This window comes from Epinephelus moara, chromosome 13, assembly GCF_006386435.1.
Source record: "Epinephelus moara isolate mb chromosome 13, YSFRI_EMoa_1.0, whole genome shotgun sequence".
Taxonomy (NCBI): domain Eukaryota; kingdom Metazoa; phylum Chordata; class Actinopteri; order Perciformes; family Serranidae; genus Epinephelus; species Epinephelus moara.
The window spans coordinates 20,846,151-20,866,430 of NC_065518.1; the positions used below are offsets into that span (position 1 = coordinate 20,846,151).

General features: G+C 42.1%; 1 protein-coding gene across 3 annotated transcripts in view; it reads right to left on the minus strand.

Moving 5' to 3' along the window:
* Window positions 1–1,818: 1,818 nt before the first annotated feature.
* Window positions 1,819–20,280, minus strand: part of LOC126400136 (liprin-alpha-3-like) — a 39,239-nt gene continuing 20,777 nt past the window's right edge. For 2 of the 3 annotated variants that reach the window (XM_050060646.1, XM_050060643.1), the window contains 24 exons: window positions 19,830–19,882; window positions 17,578–17,671; window positions 17,282–17,416; window positions 16,514–16,597; window positions 15,397–15,528; window positions 15,219–15,281; window positions 14,862–14,941; window positions 14,278–14,464; window positions 13,998–14,188; window positions 13,621–13,864; window positions 13,377–13,513; window positions 13,121–13,269; window positions 12,880–12,976; window positions 12,507–12,588; window positions 11,151–11,351; window positions 10,987–11,049; window positions 10,554–10,580; window positions 8,331–8,506; window positions 8,087–8,184; window positions 6,437–6,612; window positions 6,194–6,262; window positions 5,528–5,690; window positions 3,091–3,153; window positions 1,819–2,959 (listed from right to left, as the gene is read on the minus strand). In XM_050060646.1, the coding sequence (XP_049916603.1) occupies window positions 3,107–3,153; window positions 5,528–5,690; window positions 6,194–6,262; window positions 6,437–6,612; window positions 8,087–8,184; window positions 8,331–8,506; window positions 10,554–10,580; window positions 10,987–11,049; window positions 11,151–11,351; window positions 12,507–12,588; window positions 12,880–12,976; window positions 13,121–13,269; window positions 13,377–13,513; window positions 13,621–13,864; window positions 13,998–14,188; window positions 14,278–14,464; window positions 14,862–14,941; window positions 15,219–15,281; window positions 15,397–15,528; window positions 16,514–16,597; window positions 17,282–17,416; window positions 17,578–17,671; window positions 19,830–19,882 (2,748 nt within the window). In that variant the 3' untranslated portion in view covers window positions 1,819–2,959; window positions 3,091–3,106. The remainder of the gene's footprint in view (window positions 2,960–3,090; window positions 3,154–5,527; window positions 5,691–6,193; window positions 6,263–6,436; window positions 6,613–8,086; window positions 8,185–8,330; window positions 8,507–10,553; window positions 10,581–10,986; window positions 11,050–11,150; window positions 11,352–12,506; window positions 12,589–12,879; window positions 12,977–13,120; window positions 13,270–13,376; window positions 13,514–13,620; window positions 13,865–13,997; window positions 14,189–14,277; window positions 14,465–14,861; window positions 14,942–15,218; window positions 15,282–15,396; window positions 15,529–16,513; window positions 16,598–17,281; window positions 17,417–17,577; window positions 17,672–19,829; window positions 19,883–20,280) is intronic. The other variant, XM_050060645.1, reaches the window with a different exon arrangement.

Below are 20,280 nucleotides of genomic sequence, written 5' to 3' on the forward strand. Positions count from 1 at the left end.
AGCCCAAAACACTAATAAACATTCCTTCATGTTTATGTTTTGTTCATGTTGTGTGTACCTCATGCTCGCCCCACAGTTTAACTGAACTGACACTGAAAAAAATGATTTGATTCAGCTTGTATAACAGTTAAATCCCATATGATGAACAAATATGGGATGCAGTTTTAAAGATGGAACTCAGCCAGGAGATGGCGCTACCCTGTTTACTCTAAGGCTCCATATATGAGTACCATCTTAACAGGAAGCTCCAGCGCTATCATCTTTATGTGTGCATGTACTGTAGGCCTATGTCTTGTCTTATAAGACAGAATATTTTAAGTTGAATAGACTGTTGGGCCTCCTACATATTTATATTAAGGATGTGAATGAGAATGGGTATGGGTAAGTTTGAATATAAAAACAGTCCCCATTAAAATCAATGTAGGTTGCAAAATATCAACTGAACAAATTTCTAAACAATAAATATAAAAAATAAAAATCCCTAATTCTGTTTAGTGTACAAACGCCCACACTATTTATATCATTTGCAATTTCGAAGAAGCACTGGGGTTCCCTCCTGTTTTGGCTCATCTCCACTCCTGTGGTGATTGGTTTACCCTTGACTGAGCAAAAACATGCTGTATACTATATTGGGGCTGCAGTATACTGTATGTTAGGGTGTCCATTTCTTTGCCATAATGCAGCCAAAAGATAATAAATGGCTGTCACTATAAGGAAACAAAGACCATGTCCTTTATATGTACATTTTAAATTTTTACATTAAGGCGTAAATTCTGTATGAATGAAAAAAAAAGTAATCCTAAACTGAAACCTCATAGAGGCATAGTATTCTTAATGTTTCCCCCTTGATGACCTTTTCCTACCTTGTTGTGCTCCTGACTTCACAGTCTAACTGTAATGTGCCCAAGCTGAAGTTCAAAGTTTAAAGGAATACTTCACCCCCAAATAACCATTTGAATGCCAATTACACACCCCATCCAACCATCCATTTTCATCCGCTTATCCAGGGCCAGGTCGAAGGGGCAACAGGCCAAACAAAGCACCCCAGACGTCCCTCTCCCTAGCAACACTTTCCAGCTCCTCCTGGGGGACCCCAAGGCGTTCCCAGGCCAGATGAGATATGTAATCCCTCCAGTTTGTTCTGGGTCTGCCTCTGGGCATCATACCAGTGGGACGTGCCCGAATACCTCTAACAGGAGGCGCCCTGGAGGCATCCTGATCAGATACCTGAACCACCTCAGCTAACCCCTTTCGACGCGAAGGAGCAGCGGCTCTACTCCGAACTCCTTCTGGAAGTCTGCGCTCCTCACCCTATCTCTAAGACTGAGTCCAGCCACCCCAAGGAGGAAACTCATTTCTGCTGCTTGTATCCTCGATCTCATTCTTTGGTTACTACCCATAGCTTAGAATTAAGACTTTCCTTTTAATAAAGCTTATAGTTAGGGCTGGCTCAGGCTTGCCTTGTGCCAGCCCCTAGTTAGGCTGACTTAGGCCTAGTCTGCCGGGGGACCTCCTACGTATAATACACCGAGCACCTTCTCTCCTTCTCTCTCTCTCTCTCTCTCTCTCTCTCTCTCTTTCTCTCCTTTGCTAACACTCATGTCCTGTTACTGCATCTCGCTAACTCGGCTGTACTGCATGTCACTAACTCACTAACACTAACTCGGCTTATGATCATAGGTGCGGGTTGGGACGTAGATGGACTAGTAAACTTCTGGCCCATGACGGTCCAGCACAGTGCCATCATCACTTTTGGTGCAATGTTCAGAAGGGCGATTGCAAATAACTTTTCCAGCAGCATTTTACAGGTATGTTTTTTAATTACAGCTTTTACAATCATTATCATTATTATCATATTATATTCAATTATCATCACTACTCTCCAATAATATGAATTTAAATCATAACACAATTTTTTTTCTCAAAATGTACACATACAAGTAGCATATCTTAAATGTCCATAATTTAAAACATATTTCCTTTTTCAACCTAAAATGAAATTACAGTCAGTCTTAAAACTAAGTATGAAATGAACGTACAGTTTAATACACACACATACATACTGTACATACATACATACAATAGCAGTTATCATAAAAAAATGATAAAAATAAAATACACACATTTTACAAAGTCCTGACCCAAGCTTCCACATCATTAGATGATTGATATCATGACGTTCACTCTAAAATGGTTGATTTTGGCATGCATATTAACACAAATGCTTAACTCTTCTTTTTTTTTTTTTAAATCCCCCACTTTGAACAGGATTTTTGTCGTAAAGCACTTTGCTAATTGTCTCATTGTCCGTCCTATTCACATTTGTGCATCTCATGTCTGTTATGGCTTAAGAACATACATTTAATTCCCCCCTGCGTACACCCATATTCTCCCTTTCAACCTACCTCTCCCCAAACTCTACCGTGTTGTGATGTTAACTAGCCAGAGTATGTTCTACTATCAGTCTAAATCAAAGTAAGATCACCTGAAAGGATGTGTGACGGGGTTCTCTTTCTCGTGATCCGAACAAGGAATGCAGTTTCCAATTTTTAAAAACTATAAATTCATTGTGTCAATATTTGCCATCTCACACTCAAAAAACAGAGGATGTATTCACGATAGGCGATGGTCACTTTCTACAGGCCACTTTCTACAGAATCAAACAGCATCATGCCACAACTATGGATCAAGATGGGGTGAGAGATAGAGAGAGCGAGAGAGTGAGAGATAGAAAGAGAGATAGAGAGAGTAACAGATGGATAAACAGACATTCACTCCTTGTTTTTTTTTTTCATCTTTTCAGAAAGCATTCACTCAGTGTCTTTGATTCTTCGAGACGTCTCGCTCGAAAGTTGTTGGTCATCTTCTAGTGTCCATTTTTGATTTTGATCCTTAGGTTTTTTTTTCCTCAAAAATGTGTTTTTTTTTTATTCCCTTGGGTTAGGATGGAGGTGGGGCTCTACAAAATGAAAAAAAAAGAAAAGACAAAAACTGTGAGAGCTCCTGCTGAGATGAGATCTTTGATTTGGTGTTCACACAAGCTATTTTTAGCTGTAAAAAACAATCGTGAGCGAGGATGCTTTTTCTCACCTGGTGTGCTTATCTTTTAGCAGGAATATGTTCTCACGGACCCCGACTCTCCTCTCGGACCTACTGACAGAGAGGGGGAAGTAATCAGTAAACAAAACTCATTCTGAAGCTATGAGAAAAACTCCGGAAGAGCACCAGGGCCAAGCATAAGGGAAAAACTGAGAGGAGGAAGATTATATCCACTGATGAATTTAAGGGCATCATAAAGAATGTGGTGATAGAAACAAACAATAAATCAAACAACTAGCGCTGGCCCAAATGGCTGCCTTTGCAAAATGCCTTCTGTAGATGAATTGTTGATATTGAGTGCTACTTCAGAACCAGTTTTAGTAACCAGGAAATTCTCTTTTCTCTTTAAATACATAAACACAGTGTAGTAATAACAATTAGGACTTTCAAGAGATTGCTTGGAAAACTGCATCTGTTCAGAAAGAAAAAACAACATAAACTTGGAAGAGGTGGCTCCATTTGCGCAATTTGAAATAGCTGATAATCAACAGATGCAAGGGTATCTATGGTTACACCTGCATGCAATACAGAGAGGAAATGCTGTATCACAAGACATGATTTGATGGATCGGTGGAGTTGATTTTATTCCTGACATTTTGACATTATTTTCAAAATTAAATTTCAACTTTATTCTTGTCTTGATTCCCAAAAAATAAAATAAAATAAAATAAAATAAAATAAAATCATCCTGCTGATTTATTTTGTCTTATGCCTGGCACTATGACTTAAAAGTTCATCTTAAAACAAAATAAAAAAGAATCTTACTTTCCCATTTTTCCACTGATGCCTTTCCTTAATACTCCTAGTACACATACAGACCTAAATCAGTGCACTAGTTCAAACTGGAACACGCAAAACAAACACTCAATTCAAAAAAAGCCACTAAAACATTTAAAAGTTGAATCAAAATGAATAAACTGTGGTTTGGATTAATCCAAAAGGCTTCTTTAGCTCAAACTCCTGGGGGGAATAGTGGGTTTTGCTTCTGAAAGGCCACATTGTGTTTCCTGTGGAAATCATTTTCACAACTTTGTATAAAAAAGCAGCTTGTTTGTAGGGAAAACAAATAACTATTTTATTCTGCTACTGCAGAATTACCATTGATTTGCACACTAGACAGTGACTGGGTCAGGGGTCGTCAATCTTTTCTATCAAAAGAGCCATTTTTGGCCAAAATACCAAAATAATTATAAAAAAATTACCTATTGATTTACACATTATTTCTTAAAGCCACAGGGAGCCAGTGGAGAGAGGTACAAGCAGCTGTTTATAGTTCCAAAATCACCATCACCAATTCCACCAGACTCCATTTAAACAAACAGTAATTTTAGCATGTATAGCGCCAGCATATTTTCATGTCTAACTGGGTGAATAAAGGTTTATTTCAACCAAATCATAGTTTGTGATTGTTGAAACAGTAGAAGGATGAACCAAGACAGCTTTTGTGAGTTCAATTTTGTTTCTATCGTCTTTCGATGAAGTGTTTTACGACAACCCGGTCTCACCCAAAAGTCGTCAAAATCTGGTGCTTGGGCAGTGACTTGCCGTGTCAGACACTGACAAAAAAAGCCGTCCCTTTTTTTTCCCGGAATGATAGTCATACACCATTACAGTTTAATGTTGCTCGACGACGTCAGATTGAAACATGGCGGGACAAGAACTTCAGTTAAGGCGACAAAAGTCTGACTAGGGCGGGATAGAGGTGTGGTGGATGGGTCCAACAAACACCAACCTTGGCCCAGGGGAGCGGTGTCAGATTATAAAGCCAAACCCTGTTCTTTTTTCTTAACCTAATCATTTATTGTTGTTGCCTAAACCCAACCACGTGTGTTAGTTGTTGAAGGAAAAACAATGTCAATTCGCATCGTTATACCGACGTAATGTGTTTATTTTGAAAGAGTCTCTATGCAAATGGTAAATTTCCTGTGAAAACAGAAGTGTATTTTGAAAGAAGACAATGCATGTAACAGGCAGAACTTGACACGCCATCCAAAAATCTCAACAACCAACACACCAAGGGTTTAGTCGTATTTGGACGTGGAAGGTATATGACCAAACGTCAATATGTGAAGAGGTCAGAGTGAGAATGTGTTGTCAAAAGAGCTGCATGTGGCTCTGGAGCCACAGGTCTGGTCTAAAATATTGCATGGTCTCTTGTGTTGCCTTGCAGAAAATTGTTTCCCCAGTTTTTTTTTGCTCTTTTTTTCTCTTATTTTATTTCAGTGACTATCATTGTCACTATTTACAGTTACGTGAAGTGTAAATAAACAAGTTATATCAGGCTAAAGTAATATTAATGTGCATGCAGTGTCTTGCTGTGTTTCTGCCTAATACATTTTTAATTTAGGTATGTATGACAAAGTTTGTTAGTTAGGAAGAAACCACTATACATTGACCGTTTCACGCCCATTCAGCCGCATCTCCTCACCTTCACTCTGGACTTTTCTCAGGGTGACGGAGGGGGTCGAGATGGCGGAGGCACGGAAGTTGGCAGGTAACGTTTCTGAGGAGTCGGAGGTCACGCCGCGGAGGTCCTTCTCTCGGAACATCTTCCTCCATGATGGTGACCGTGTAAATGTTTTCGTGCCGTCCTGCAGAGACAGCGGAATAACACCAGTGATTAAAAATAACAGCAATCACAGTGGAGGATATCTATTTCAGGGTCTTATTCATTATGCATTAGTGGGGTTTAACAAAGTAGTATTTGACAAAGCAGGTTTTGTTGTGACAATATATCACAGTCGCACAGTTTTTAGTCCTACAAGCTGTAACTAAGCAATTAGCAGTGGTGTAAACACAGCTGAACCGCTTTGGCATGCCAACCACTTGCAGCAGTGGCACATGCACTGATGCCATAAAGCCTCTCTTTATAAGGAAGAGAGATATTTCAGTCTGCTATTTTACCACTGAAAGGAAATTACCCTGTCATGACACGTATTTAACAAAGGGCAAAAATTAAAAAAGTTTGGATCAAAGGCCCCGTTGTCAAGTAAAATAATCGTAGCCAGGGTGGTTACAATCAACACACACTCCCGCCTCCTGGCAGGAGTGATTATCTTGATTGATTTTCTACTGACACTCCGCTTTGTCGCACCTCATCTGGCCTCCTCTCTGTTCCCATGGAGATGAGAGCATTGTACTCCTTCTCTAGGAGCTGCCTCGCCTGCAGAAGATAGACAAACAGAGTTTAAAGATCATAATTAAGATAATTCAGGAGTTAAAGATTAGGATTATCTTGGCATGAGGCAAACAGAAGGTGTGGTAATGAGAATTTCTGTTGTGAGATAAGCGCTCTGTGTCTACAACTTGACAATGAAGGTGGTGTACTGTGGAGTACCTGTGTGTTCTGATTGGGTATCTGGAGGAGGAGGGCCAAGTCGGTGTAGTCGAAGGTGTCATCTAGCGCCAGGAGGGCCCCGTGCACCCCGCTTTCTAATAGGTTGTCTGCAAACTCTTTGAGACCGATAGACTGCACCCAACACATCACTCGTTCATTGGACCACACCATTACATCTGTGGGGGAGGACACGAAAAGGCAGTTATCACCAGTTCAATAGACTTACTGCTCTGATGTCGTGACTGAAGGGAAGATTTGGTTATTAAAGGGTACGTTTGGTCTTTTTTTAAACCTGGATCCTATTTTCCTGTGTTGTGTGTCTAAGTGACTAAAGGAGACAACTATTTTTGACACTGATCCAGTATTGGGAGAGACCGCTGCAGACGGCAGCAGCGAAACAATGAAAGTGCTTGTTTTTGGCACTGACATGTTCAGATTATTATCTTAAGTGTCTGAAAGGATCCCTACAGAGATACACCTTTTTGTTAAAGGGTAACATCTTTTTTGTTTAACCAGAATTAGCCCCAAAATCGTCAATGTCAAACCCATCAGACTCCCAGTAATTTTATGATTCAAACAACACATTCTCACCCCGACTTTGTCACATATGGACGTTTGGTCATGGACGTTCCATGTCCAGAAAAGTCGTGCAAGGTACCCAGGGTGCGTTGGTTGTTGACGTTCTGGGACACTGTGTCAAGTTATGCCTGTTACATGCATTGTCTTCTTTCAAAATTCACTTTCATTTTCCCAGGAAATTTACCGTTTAAATACAGTATCTTTCAAAATAAACGCACTATGTCGGTACAACACCGCATATTGACTTTTTTTTCTGTACAACAACAAACACAGGGTCAGGTTTTGGACAAAATAACAGGGTTTGACTTTAGAATCTTACGGGACAAGAGCACCACTCTCTCAGGTGAAAGTCACTCGGACTTTTGCTGCCTTATTTTCGTTCTTGTCCCGCTGCGTTTCCCCCTGACACCACCCGGGGCAGTTGAACCATAACAGCTACAAGCCACGTATCATGCCGGGATTTAAGGACAGCTTTTTTCATCAGAGCAAGTCACTGCCCAAGTGCCAGATTTCAACGACTTCGGAGTGAGACGAGGCTGTCATAAAACACACTTAATTGAAGGACATCAGAAACAAAATTTAACCCACAAAAGCTGTATTGATTCATCTTTCAACTGTTTCAACAATCACAAACTTTGATTTGGTTGAAATAAACCTTTAATTCACCCAGTTAGATATGAAAATAGTCTGGCTCTATACACGCTAAAACGTAAAAAGTAGGGTCTGGTGGAATTGGTAATGGCGATTTTGGAGCTGTAAACAAAAAGGATCTTACTGTTAAACAAAAGGCCATCAGGATCTTTTCCATAATGTTGTCAGACACTTAGAATAACAATCTGAGCCTGTCAGTGGCAAAACCAATCATTTTTAGTAGACATAAATTGACAGTGCACACATGCCCTCAGTAGTTGCATTGCAGCCTGATTTGCTGCTGTCTGCTGCAGTGGTCTTGCTCAATACTGGACCCGTTTCAAAAGCTGTAGTTTCCATTAGTCATTTAGACACCAAAACATGTGAAATTGGGTCCAGGTTGAAACTACTGAACTTACCCTTTAACCACAGTGGCCTCACCTTGATTCTGGTGTTGACTCTCATCCCTCCTCCTCTCCAGCTCCTTCCTGTCATAGTTCAAGCGCTTCAAGCACATGATCCCATAGTGAAGACTCACCCTGTAAGTGAGAAGCACACATTGATCTAATTTTAATCAAAACTGACAGGTATATATATATATATACTCAAGAAATTGGTGCAAAGAAGAAGTAGAGAAATGATGTGTAAAAATATTCAATATAACCCAAGAATCTTTCTTTCAGACCTGTGGAAACTGTCTACCATCTTCAGCTGGCCCCTCAGTTCTTTCTTGGTGAGGTGATCAAGCATACGGGCGTCCACCAGTGACTCCATGAAGTAGGAGCGATACTGGGGCAGACCCAGGCTGGGCAGCCATTCGTTTCCCACCCACTCGTGGTTCATGTCGCCATAGGCCAGGATCTGGAGGATGGAGGGGAGGTGTGTGTGAGTAGAGCCGAGTAGTCCTTTAGTCCACAGCTGTCTCTCCTGCCCATTACTTCCCATACACCACTGTGCTGTATGTATCATGCAATCGCTCAAAGCTACAACTTTTATAAAAATAACTTTCTTCATATTTGCTGAAACTGTCTCTATATTCACATACACGAAATGAGACAGATAATCTGTGGAAAAAAATCATACTCCTCTGCCTCCTCTATTGTGGCACCTCTTATAGGCTATGCTGCATGTGAACGAGAACAACCAATCAGAGCCGAGGAGTCTCTAAAGCAGCTGTCAATCATGTCAATCACAGCCCGTGAACTGCGGTCAAAGTGTCAAACTAGGCAGCGCTAATCAAATACAAATCAATAAACCATTACAGCATTGTCTATTTCTTGTTTCAGTTGTTTCAGAAACATATTCTAGTGTACTGTTTAGCTGTAAAATGAGAAAGTTTGTGACCTGGCTGCCATGTTGGATACAGTTATTAGGAGTACTGAGCACCACCTACCGGCTAGATCAACTTTCTCATTTTACAGCTTAACAGTACACTAAAATATATTTCTGAATATATTTTAGGTGAGAAATAGGCTGTGCCGTAACAGAATCTTGATTCACATTCGATCAGCACTGCAGAGTTTGATAGTTTGACTGCAGATCAAAGTGACTGATATGACTGACAGCTGCATTAGAGACTTTTCAGCTCTGATTGGTTGCTGCTAACCATGCCGCAGGCTGATCCCAATGAATGCCATTAGAGGCAGTAGGAAGAGGAAGAGGAACATGATTTTTTTCACAGACTTGGCGAGTTTGTGTTTCTCACTTTGCATGTGGGTTTCCACTACCTTGATTCCCATCGTGTTGAGCTGATTTTTTATTTTGTTTTGGCATTGAGCCTCAAATGAATTGTACTGGTTTCAGCTGTGCCGCTAAAATCTTGGTTAAGTAGCCAGTTTTCATGGAATTTGCAATTCCTCATGTCGTCCAGAGTATTGTGACAGCTAGCTACTGTAGCAGACAGTGGATCCTCTGCTCTGATCTCTCATCTCGGTAAACAAAATGTAAGTTTGGGCGAGAGGCATTTGGTAAATTACATATACAAAAAAAAAAATACATGTTACCAATTAAGTTTAAGTTTATTTACTTTATTAATCCCCCTGAGGGGAAATTCAATGTTTTCACTCTTGCTTGTCAATTACACACAGGTCCGAAAGACACACACATGCACAAACAGGACCTATACATGCACAAAGTGGAGAGATGTCAGAGTGAGGAGGCTGCCCTTGGTGAGGTGCCCCGAGCGGTTGGGGGGTTCGGTGCCTTGCTCAAGGGCACATCAGCAGTGCCCAGGAGGTGAACTGGCACCTCTCCAGCCACCAGTCCACGCTCCATATTTTGGTCCGGACGGGGACTTGAACAGGCGACCCTCCGGTTCCCAACCCAAGTCCCTATGGACTGAGCTTATTTCAAGATTTTACAATGCAACATCAAAAAAGGGAAGAAAGGGATTCATAAAATCCCACTTTCCAAGTCTTTCCATGACTTTAAAAGATTGAAGACATTTTAAAACCAATTAAGGCCTTATTTTTAGATTAATTAATGCAAGGACTTTAAAGGCTTTTTATGGAAGGAATGCAGGAACCCTGTATTAGAAAGTGGGGCTGTTAGATTGAAAGGTTTCTTTTATTTTCCATTTAGGACTTTTTGAGCACACTGTCACTGTTGAGGATAAGTCTTATAATTTAAATTTTGTCCAGAACCCTTCTGGTTTTTATTACAGCACAATAATACACATGGGGAACACTGGAGTTCACACGAGTTGCCAGTTTGCATCAGGATAAGGGAATCATAAGTTATGTAAGCCTACTAGCTTACAGATGGCATTGAATGTGTTGATTACACATTATGTTTGTGGTTAAAAATGATTAAGTCTTCATATATCTCCCCAAAGTGTCTTCCTGAGTAATAAATCTGTTTTCCTCTTGACCTAACACCAGACTTGTTCATACAGCTGTCAGGAACTCACCTGGTCCCAGCTGAACTCCTTCTGCTCCTTGGGATTCGGGCAGAGTAGAAATGGAAGAAAAAAGGGACAGAGAGTTGCAAAGAGAGGGAAAGATCACCAGGTGGGGAGTGTGTTTGTGTGTGTGTGTTATGGTGAATCAGAGTCAGGGCAGAATGGAGAAGAAGAGAGGGAAGGCAGAGGGGAGGAAAAGTTTTGTTAGTGAGTGAGAATTAGTCGGAAAAACACTACATCAAAACAGACTTTGAGGGAATAGTAAGGGGAAGGTGTAGCCAAACATGCCTAATCAGAGACAAAGAAAAAGAAAGCAGCTTATTAATGTGAGACCTTTGGTTATTTTACTAAACACTTAGAGGCCAAAATATAACCAATTAATTATATAACATATCTAATATATTCAATTCTCGTGATTTGATACAAAATGTAATATCCTTACTGGCTTGGTGGCAGCAGTTAGAGACTCCATCTCAGCATGTGTCATCCAAATATTACTGGTCGACTGTAATGACAGTGAACAATGCAACATCAGCCTTCTTCCTTGACTTGTGATTTACATGCTGATGTTTAGATTCATATCATGCTTTTTTTACTGAGCCTTACAGAGCGAGTGCTTGCAGGTGCAGACGGACTAGTGAGGGAGACCATTTCCTGGATGGCCAGGCGGAGTTTGAGCCTGTGTAGAGGGTTGCTGATGCCGATCTCCCTCTGGATCTCCGTGTCCGACAGGTTAGCCATGATGGCGCCGCTCTTCACGTTGGCACGACATGCTGCCACATACCATGCTGGCATCCCTACCCACAGCTAGATGCACAGAAAGAAGACAAGACAAAAAATGGTGAGTCAAAAAAACAATGTTTAAGGCTGGGGTAGGCGGTTTTATGTTGGCTTCATTGGGCCAAATTCCAAAGTGGTTTGAAAGAACACCAGACTTCTGCACCTCCTTTTGGCTCTGTTTTAAGGTTTTAGAAAATCTGGGCTGTGATGGGAGACTTTGGCCAATCACAGGTCATTTTAGAGAGAGGCAGTTCCTATTAGCTGTTCTACAAATTCAGCTGAGCATGCATGTCCCTTCAGATGGTGAATGCCTGAGTCAATGGCGGAGAATCCTGCAGAGAAAGTTAAAAGTCCGGCATTGGCAACAACTGCCTACACTGCAAATCAATCCAAAGAAGAGGACGGACTTCTCAAAAAAAAAAAAGTCTTAAAGAGAGTCTGACAATAAATGAAACACGTGTCAATACTGGCAAAGTGTTTCAGAGAAAATGTTGCGCTCTGTTAAGCTAAAGGGTCATGGCTTCAGCTTCAAGTTCTCGTGTATGTAGCTAACTCTAGCGAGAGCCTCAAATCACAGTGCGTCCTCCACCTCACTCCCCGCCGCTGCAGACCACACAGCAGCTCCGGAGACAGACCCCCAATTAGCAGCCGTAGCAACACAAATCCAACTAGCACAAACCTTGGGTCAGCCCAGACTCCCAGCTGGATCAGCAAACTTTCTGCTGCTGTTCCACAGGTAAGGCCACCAGCCTGGGGTAACACCTGGCTCTGGGGGTTTGAGCTGGCCGAATTCGAGCTGTTACAGCTGCTTTCCAAAGGTCTGTGGCCTGAGCTGCTGGAGAGGAAGTCCACAGTGGCGAAAAAGTGAGGCCGAGGGACTGTGGGGTGGCTAATTCTTGTCTTATTTGTGGTCTGATGAACAGAGACAGAAAGGGGTACAGTTGCCCGTGGTCATCTGGTGGGAGGGGCTTAGCACAGAGAGGGAGGAGCTGCAGCAGGAGTATGCATTTTCAAATTCTGCCATTTCCAGATTTCTGCCTACCCTTGCTTTAAGTGTCACTTCTGTATTTGTTGCATACGGACCATGTAGCTCTACCTATTACTAAATCGAACCCCAACCCCTTAGATATACCCTTGTAAAGTATTGTATATGTATATTTTCTCACTGGTGTCATGACGTACCTCAAGCCACGTAACAACAGTCGGGCCATCCCACGAGGCGAAGGGCAGACCTTGACGACAGGCTTCCTCTAACAGGTCGTGCCTGGCAGGGAGAGTGGAAAACAGACGTTTGGCAAAGATACATTTCTTCATATCTCACTTTACCACTGTCTCCTTTATAAATAGAAAATCACATTGAACTTGCGGTGTTAAATACCACATATGCACCTTACAGCACCACAAGGGAATGTATTTTTAAATGACTGGCACTGGGGGGATCAGAGCCCCAGGCCAGGTCCGGTTAGTGTCATGCTCTACCCAACAGCATCAACACAGGAAGGTCCAGAGATCTGTGAATAACATGAGAAGCGTGTGGAAAGATGACTAATCTCACTTCTTTTTGCTACGGCGGTCTTTCTCCACTGTTCCGGTCCCAAGTTTCGCCAGGCCTAACGGGTCAGCTGAGCCCAGGTCATCAGAGGGTGTGGAGGCTAGAAAGGTCAAAAGTAATAATGACTTTATGTGTGAGGATTGTTTATTAGCATCAGCGTTGATGATTCTCTAACTGTAAACATATATCTTTGTCAGCTGAACAATTCTGCTTGGACTGAGTAGTTTCCAATTTGTTCACGGACCCAGTGAGGCAGATTCGCGCCCAGGTGCACCGATCCTCCCCTTTTCCTTTTTGCCAAAGAGGCGACCGATGGACGACTTGATGCTCTTCTTTTTGCTAGCCTTGTGGAGGGAGTCCTGACTTGCAGTGGTGGAGCCATCAGCAGAGAGACTGGAAGGACAGGGAAAGGAAAAACAGGAAGTGAAATCAACACAGACATCTGAGGGCTAGTTTGTTGGCCAAATAAACTGTTTATGAGTAAACACTCTTGAGAGTACCTGCGAAATTCGCGGAGGTCATCGAGGCCTGCTCCTGGGTGAGTGTGTGTCATTCGGTCCAGTCGTAGGGCTCGCGGAACAGCAGGGCTGGAGTCAATGAGGGCAAGTGCTCTGCATTCTTCACCCTCTTTGCTATTCTGCAGGGTGGAAAGAGTTGGGTCAATTTACATGAGGGCTCTCACCTAAGTTATGCTTACTGAGGCACATTTGTGGCCGATACTGTATGACAGCTTTCACACACTACCTGTCTGTCAGTCTCCCTGGCAGGGGAATGTGGCAAGCGTGGGGTGGAATGTCCAGAACTGGGCGGTGAGGGAGACGCCAACGTGGAAGAGGTGATGGAGGGAGTCATGTATCCCCTCCCGACGCTGTCCCGTCCTCCCAGCGAGGAGGGTGGAAGAGGTGGGGCATCAAGGGCCACGCTGCTAACTCGGCTCTCAATCTCTTCTGCCCTCAGCTCTGTGCTCTCCTTCTCCTCCTGAATCAGCCTGAGAGGAGAAGAGCTCAGGCATTACCATCTTTAAACTCATTGAATATAAGCCAAAATACCACTTGCTCAAATGGCTGTAGTATCTCAAACTAGTCTCGTAAAGTCAAAACTCTAATGGACATAAAACTCACTTAATCTCCTTGTTGATGGCCTCCAGTTGCTCCTGTAGCATGATGGCCAAAGTCTGTACATCTGTCTGTCCGCTGGGAGACAGCAGCTCTGATCCGAACAGAGTCTCCCTGTCGTCCTCGTCGTCAGAGCAGCCTCCTTCCCCACCCTCATACCCAGGACCCAGCATAGATCCACTGTCCCACTCTCCATACTGGGAAGGGAAGAATGCAGGAAATTATCATCCTCATAACAAATTATATCAACATCAATATCATCATCACCTCAGTGTGAGATCAACACCTTGTTACTATCGTCTCTAGGACCCCCCCACCGGCCGCGGTGCGTCCGCCTGACCACCACCCCACTGGAGGAGTTGCCATAGCCGGACGGGAGCGAGCCTCCACCCTGGGGGTACCGCAGCTCCGAGGCGCTCCCTGGAAGAGATCTTCGAAAAAGGGTGGATGGAAGTGAGCTCACGCTGCCCGCCCTATGGTGAGATCCAGAATTCATTTGTTATATTAGTGCTTGAAGACGACAATGTTTCCATTTCCTGGGTGTAAAATCATGACATCATCACACAGACAGCTTTTCCTGGGAATAAGAAAAGGCATTAAAAAAGCTGTGTCCATATAAATAACCCATATATATGTCATTTGCATATCTGTTAGCCAGAAAAACAGCCTCTAGGTACACTATAAATAATCACTTTTAAAAATAGATTTTAGTGGACGTACATCACGACTAAATGAGAGTAAACAAAAATCTGCTTAGAAAGGGCTGTGTACATATAGTATCCCTTGGGAGACTTTGTTTTTATCTGGGCATTTAGAAAATGTAGGACATATAGTATAAATAAATTCCCGTAAAGGTTCGTTGTGGCTAACCTGGAATAAGAAGAGCCTGGCCTGCCTCTCAGCTGATCCAGCTCCAGTTGGATTCGCTCCAGCTCAGCAAGGAGCTGTTCCTAAAGCACAGAGGAAACAAGACTTTAACTTGCTTTTGTTCCAAGGCAACAGTATTTGTTAAACATCACGTCTCTTGTTTGCAGGGGAAAGCGTCATTGTTGAAAACTGGGAAATTTTGGATGATTAAGAATTAAAAGTAAACATCCTGAGCAATGATGAGAATGTTCAGCAAAGACATTGCTGTTGAAAGTTGGATGAAAGATTAAAAAAAAAAGCCTTAGTCTGTCACACACAGAACATGAGAATAAAAATGAGAACTTATGATTAAGTGAATACCTTATTAGCTAGAAGATCATCCTGGATTTTCTTCATATTGGACAGTTCCTCTGACAGAGCGTTCTAGCACAGCAAAAGAATGAATAGACACTTTTTTACCCACTTCATTTTAAACACATTTTCTTATTTTCCTTTACCTCACAGAACATTCGGCACCACTAGTTAGTCTTCTCGTTACCTTCTCCTCCAGTGCTGCCATCCTCTCTTTGAGGTGGAGCTGCAGTCTCTCATTAGACTCAGACAGAAGCTTGTCCACTGTGTCTGAGAGCCGTTTATTGTGTTCGTCATTCATCTTCTCCCTCTGCCTCGCCTAAAATGAAACGGCCATATGAGAGCTGCTCAAATAAAAATAAGTGGACAACAATCTCTAATTTTGCTTAGAGGGACACTTTGCAGATTTTCAACCAGCTTTGTATCGTAACGATGTGGGCAGTATGTGTAAATGAACTGTGGTAAACTTCCCTCCGTCTTACCAGAGCCCAGGAAAAATCCTTTGGATCATGCGTTGTGAGTCACCCGGTGGATTTTTGTTAACTCTTTGTCAGTTTCTTAAGCTATAGATTGTATTTCCTCATTTTCATATGCCCACCACCATGGACACAAAGAGTATAGGAAGTGGATTGGGGGAGAGACCCGCCCCTCTCTTTTCTCCTTTCTCAAAGAGCCGTTTCATAGTCGACGCAAAGACACACAGACGCAAACGCATTGGGACGCATCGACACACATTGGCTGCCATGATGCGTGCTTGCGTCTCAAAATGTGTTGTCCATTTTTTTGATACGCGAATTGTGTAATACCATGCGCTGCCAGCAGGGGTGATAATGCAAGCGATGTACATGAAATGCACTCTAATAAAATAGCAGTACTAGCTAGCTACAGCAGTACTAGCTAGTCGTACTAGCTAGCCAAAATGTACCGGTGACTCTGCTACCCCCTATTGCGCGAGCGATGTATTGCATTTTCAAGTGTTGCCTGTGTTGCTTGCGTTCAGAATGTTGACTATGAAAGGAAGTGCGTTGCTTGCGTTGCTTGCGCTGCTTGCGTCGCTTGCTCGTGTTGAATGCGACAACTATGAAACGGCCCTTAAACTCACTCCAAACTCTAATACGAAGCAGCGCTAGTCAGATATGAACCAATATTCTGTTACTGCATTGTCTATTTCTCACCACCAGAGGCAAAAGTATTTGCATCTTTCTACTGCATAGACAGCCCAGTTTTTTTAAAAAGACCATCTTTCCAGCAGTGAAAAACTTCTTTATTGTGGGAAATATAGCCAAGCAGGAAAAAGGTTTTACCCTCTGCAGCTCTTGGTTCTTCTCCTCCAGCTGAGCTTCCATTTGCCGTAGTCGCTCCTCAAAGTTTCCATGGCGCTCCTCTGCCTAAATCAGAAGAAACACAATTTACAGATGCTTCCACATGCCTGGTTGTGATGCATGAGTTGCAAAAAAATATATCCAAATAAAAGCTGAGGGATTTTTGTTTTAAAGTAGCATGATTATCTGATTATTTATAGCTGAGCGTCTGACTACCTATGCTCCAAGTTGTGACCTGAGATCCTCAAGCCTACCCTCGCTAGTCGTCCCTTGATCGAGGTTGGTAACTAAAGGCGACCGGGCTTTTTCCATCAAGGCCTTGAATCCTGGGGAGATTAGGCTGGCTAGTACATTACACGTTTTTAAATCATTGCTGAAAACTTATTTTTAGGAAAGCTTTCATTTGTAACGCCTGATTTATACTTTGGTGTTTAATATCCTTTTGTTCTATTTTTGCCTCTGTACACACTGTTTTTCTTAGCTTTTTTTTAAAATACTGTTTTGTTGTCCTTTTTTCATGCACTTTGTGAAGCACTTTGTAACCTTGTTTAGATAAGTGCTATACAAATAAAATTATTAATATTATTATATTATTTCATCAGCTGGTAGAGGCTATGACAGCACATATGCAGTGTTAAAGTGAATGCATAATAAAGCCCAGCCTCTAAATCTAACTATCAGCACTGAACCAGAGTGGCAGGTTGTCTGGTCAGGTAGGCGCAGTACGTGATTACCCCTGACTCAAAGTACCTTGTTGAGAGCAGCAACCCTTTGGGCAAGCTGGGCCTCGATCTCAGGCAGCGTCTCTGCCCTCTGTAGAGTCTGCTGCAGCTTCTGCTTGGCTTCATCCAGACGTTCCTGCAGCTGTCTGTTCTTCTCTTCACTCTGGACACACACACCAGAACACGTGTTGGAGATCAGTTAAGATATGAGTTTTGCATCTATGGCACTTGCATACTGGATACATTTCAAGATTTTTAACTCTATCACACACGACTATTTTTTCATTGCTGCAGATATACTTTGTTATTTGAGCCATTCCTCACCTGTCTGTGCAGTGATTCCTTGCTGGCCAGCTCATTTTCCAGCTTGTCTTTGATATCGTGGAGAGAAGTCGCCTCCCTCTGGGCGCTGAGGTACCTGCATTCAACACCAAGCCACCAACAAATTATTAGAGCCAACCAACATAACATGATCCATGTGATTATACACAAGGGTGTAAAAAGAGGTGTGAACACATCTGATGTTATTACTGCTAAGGAGAAGAAGTTGTCTCTTGTTACAAATATCTCAGACTTTGGCTTGATGACTCCCTTTCATTTAAACCTCAGGTTGATAATCTTCTTATAAAGCTGAGACTTAAATAAGGGTTTTATTTCAGAAACAAGTCCCGTTACTCCTTTGAGGCTGGAAGAATACTAGTCTCTGCTACATTTCTACCGGTTGTGGATTACGGTGATGTGTTGTGCATGGATGCAACTGCACATTGCTTGCACATGTTAGATACTGCATATCATTGTACACAACTGTAAAGCCCTCACTCATCACTGAATGCTCTATTTCAGGGCTGGTTTGCCATCTTTGACCTTTTGTAGGCTCAGACGTCGGTATTTGTTCATTTATATTTATTATAGTCACGCTGGGTAAAGTCCCATCATACATGTGCACTCTAATAAACAGAGATCTGACTGTAGTTATAGTCTGAGTTGTTGTCTTGTTCTCCTAGTATGCGGAATATGCTCTGCTCCCTTTACTCAAGATAGTCTTCAAAAATATTTTAAACTTAGGGAAGTGGTCTCTCTGCCTGATTTTAAAGCTCTCATAGGTACAAAGGCGAATGTATCGGTTGGTATTTGTCATTGTGCATCGGTATTTTAATATCCATTCATTCATTCACTTATTTTCCGTAACCTATTATTCTATTAGGGGTCGCTGGGGGGGCTGGAGCCTATCCCGGCTGACACTGGGCGAGAGGCGGGGTACACCCTGGACAGGCCGCCAGACTATCACAGGGCTGACACATAAAGAAAGACGAACATTCACGCTCACATTCACACCAACGGGCAATTTAGAGTCACCAATTAATCTGCATGTCTTTGGACTGTGGGAGGAAGCTGGAGTAGCCGCAGAGAACCCATGCTGACAAAGGGAGAACATGCAAACTCCATACAGGGTTCGGACTCCACACCCTGGAATCAAACCAGAGACCCTCTTGCTGTGAGGCGACAATGCTAACCACTGCACCACCATGTTGCAAGTATTTAAATATTTTGACACGTTAATTTACAACTTCTATATTTTTATTGTGGTTATTGGTGTTTGTAACTTTTTTTATGCTGCTGTCTTGGTCAGGTGTCCTTTAAATTTTTTTTGTTGACCCCACTTACCTGGTTAAATATGGGGTAAATGAAAATAAATAGATAAAAAAAATAAATTTCCACTGGGAATTGATCCATTCAACCGTGTCCTTTTACTGTCAGACTGCCAAAACCAGATGGGCTCTGACTTGATCTGTGAGCTCACAGCATTGAAGCCTTACATGCAGTAGTGAGTGCCCTTTTGCTCCTCAGGCAACATAGAAGCTGCTGTACCATTCTTGATGTTGTGAGGAAGCCTACAGACTCTACTCAGGGCTGAAAAGTCACTCAAGTACTCTGTATTTTCAGGTTAAAAAAACTAATTAAGCTGTTTTATTTACAGTTAATTCTCCTTAAAAGGCACTAGAAAGGGTAATCAGTCAAAGATTATGGAGTTTAGATGGAGCTCTTTGTATTAAAGATGGAAGGAAAATATCATTTATTGATTTTAGAGGTTCATTGTTGACATTGGAGATGGCTGGAATTTTTTTTTTGAGGGGAAACTTGTAAGGGAAAAGTACCTTTGGGCCATTATATTTTGCACCAGGAAATGTGATTAAAACTGCTAACTTTTTATCTCAGTTCAAATGTTTAAAGTATTTTGAACCTTAAACACTAACATTGTCTATACTGTTCATTTGATTGGAGGAGAAGGGCATCCAGTTACGTTCAAGCCTTCAACCAAACTGTATGCTTTTCGCTCACAGCTGCGTTCTTAATAAGAATGTGATGCAAATGTCATTATGTAAAACAACCTTAGACTGTATAAATAGGTGTCAGGACATCTTTGCAACACATTTCCAGCCAACAGGTGAAACATATGGTCCTTCTGCTATGTTCATTACAGCTGATGTATGAAATTCTAGCTCCAAAGGGACAAAAAAAAGGTGCGAATCCTCACTAAAACTAAGAATAGCTCCCTCAAACACAGAGAACATTACCTGCGTTCTAGTGTTGTAATCCTTTCCTCCATGTCCTCCCTTTGGCAAAGGGCCTAGAGAAAGCAAAAATGTATCATGAAACAAGAATGGTGTGCAGTGCAGGCTTTCACCGTGTACGTGAAATAACAGTTCTTAGTATATACTTGTGTGATAACTAATGGATACCTAGCAGAGCAGAGCTATTGAGAAATTGTGAGTGTGCTGATGGCCTGCGTCAGTGCTGCAATTTAATTCTGTAGGTATCTATTTAAAATTTCCCCTGCGTTTATTTTAGACCTCCATATCTACAGTAGCACCAATAAGCAAAATATCCACCTAATAACTATTAAATTTATCTCAATTTCCCTCTTATTACCCTCCAAAAGAATGCATATTAGTATTTCTCCAACATATGCCCATTGTGTTCAAATATACACCCAGAGCCCCGGGAATCGAGGGAGCTCAGGGTCTT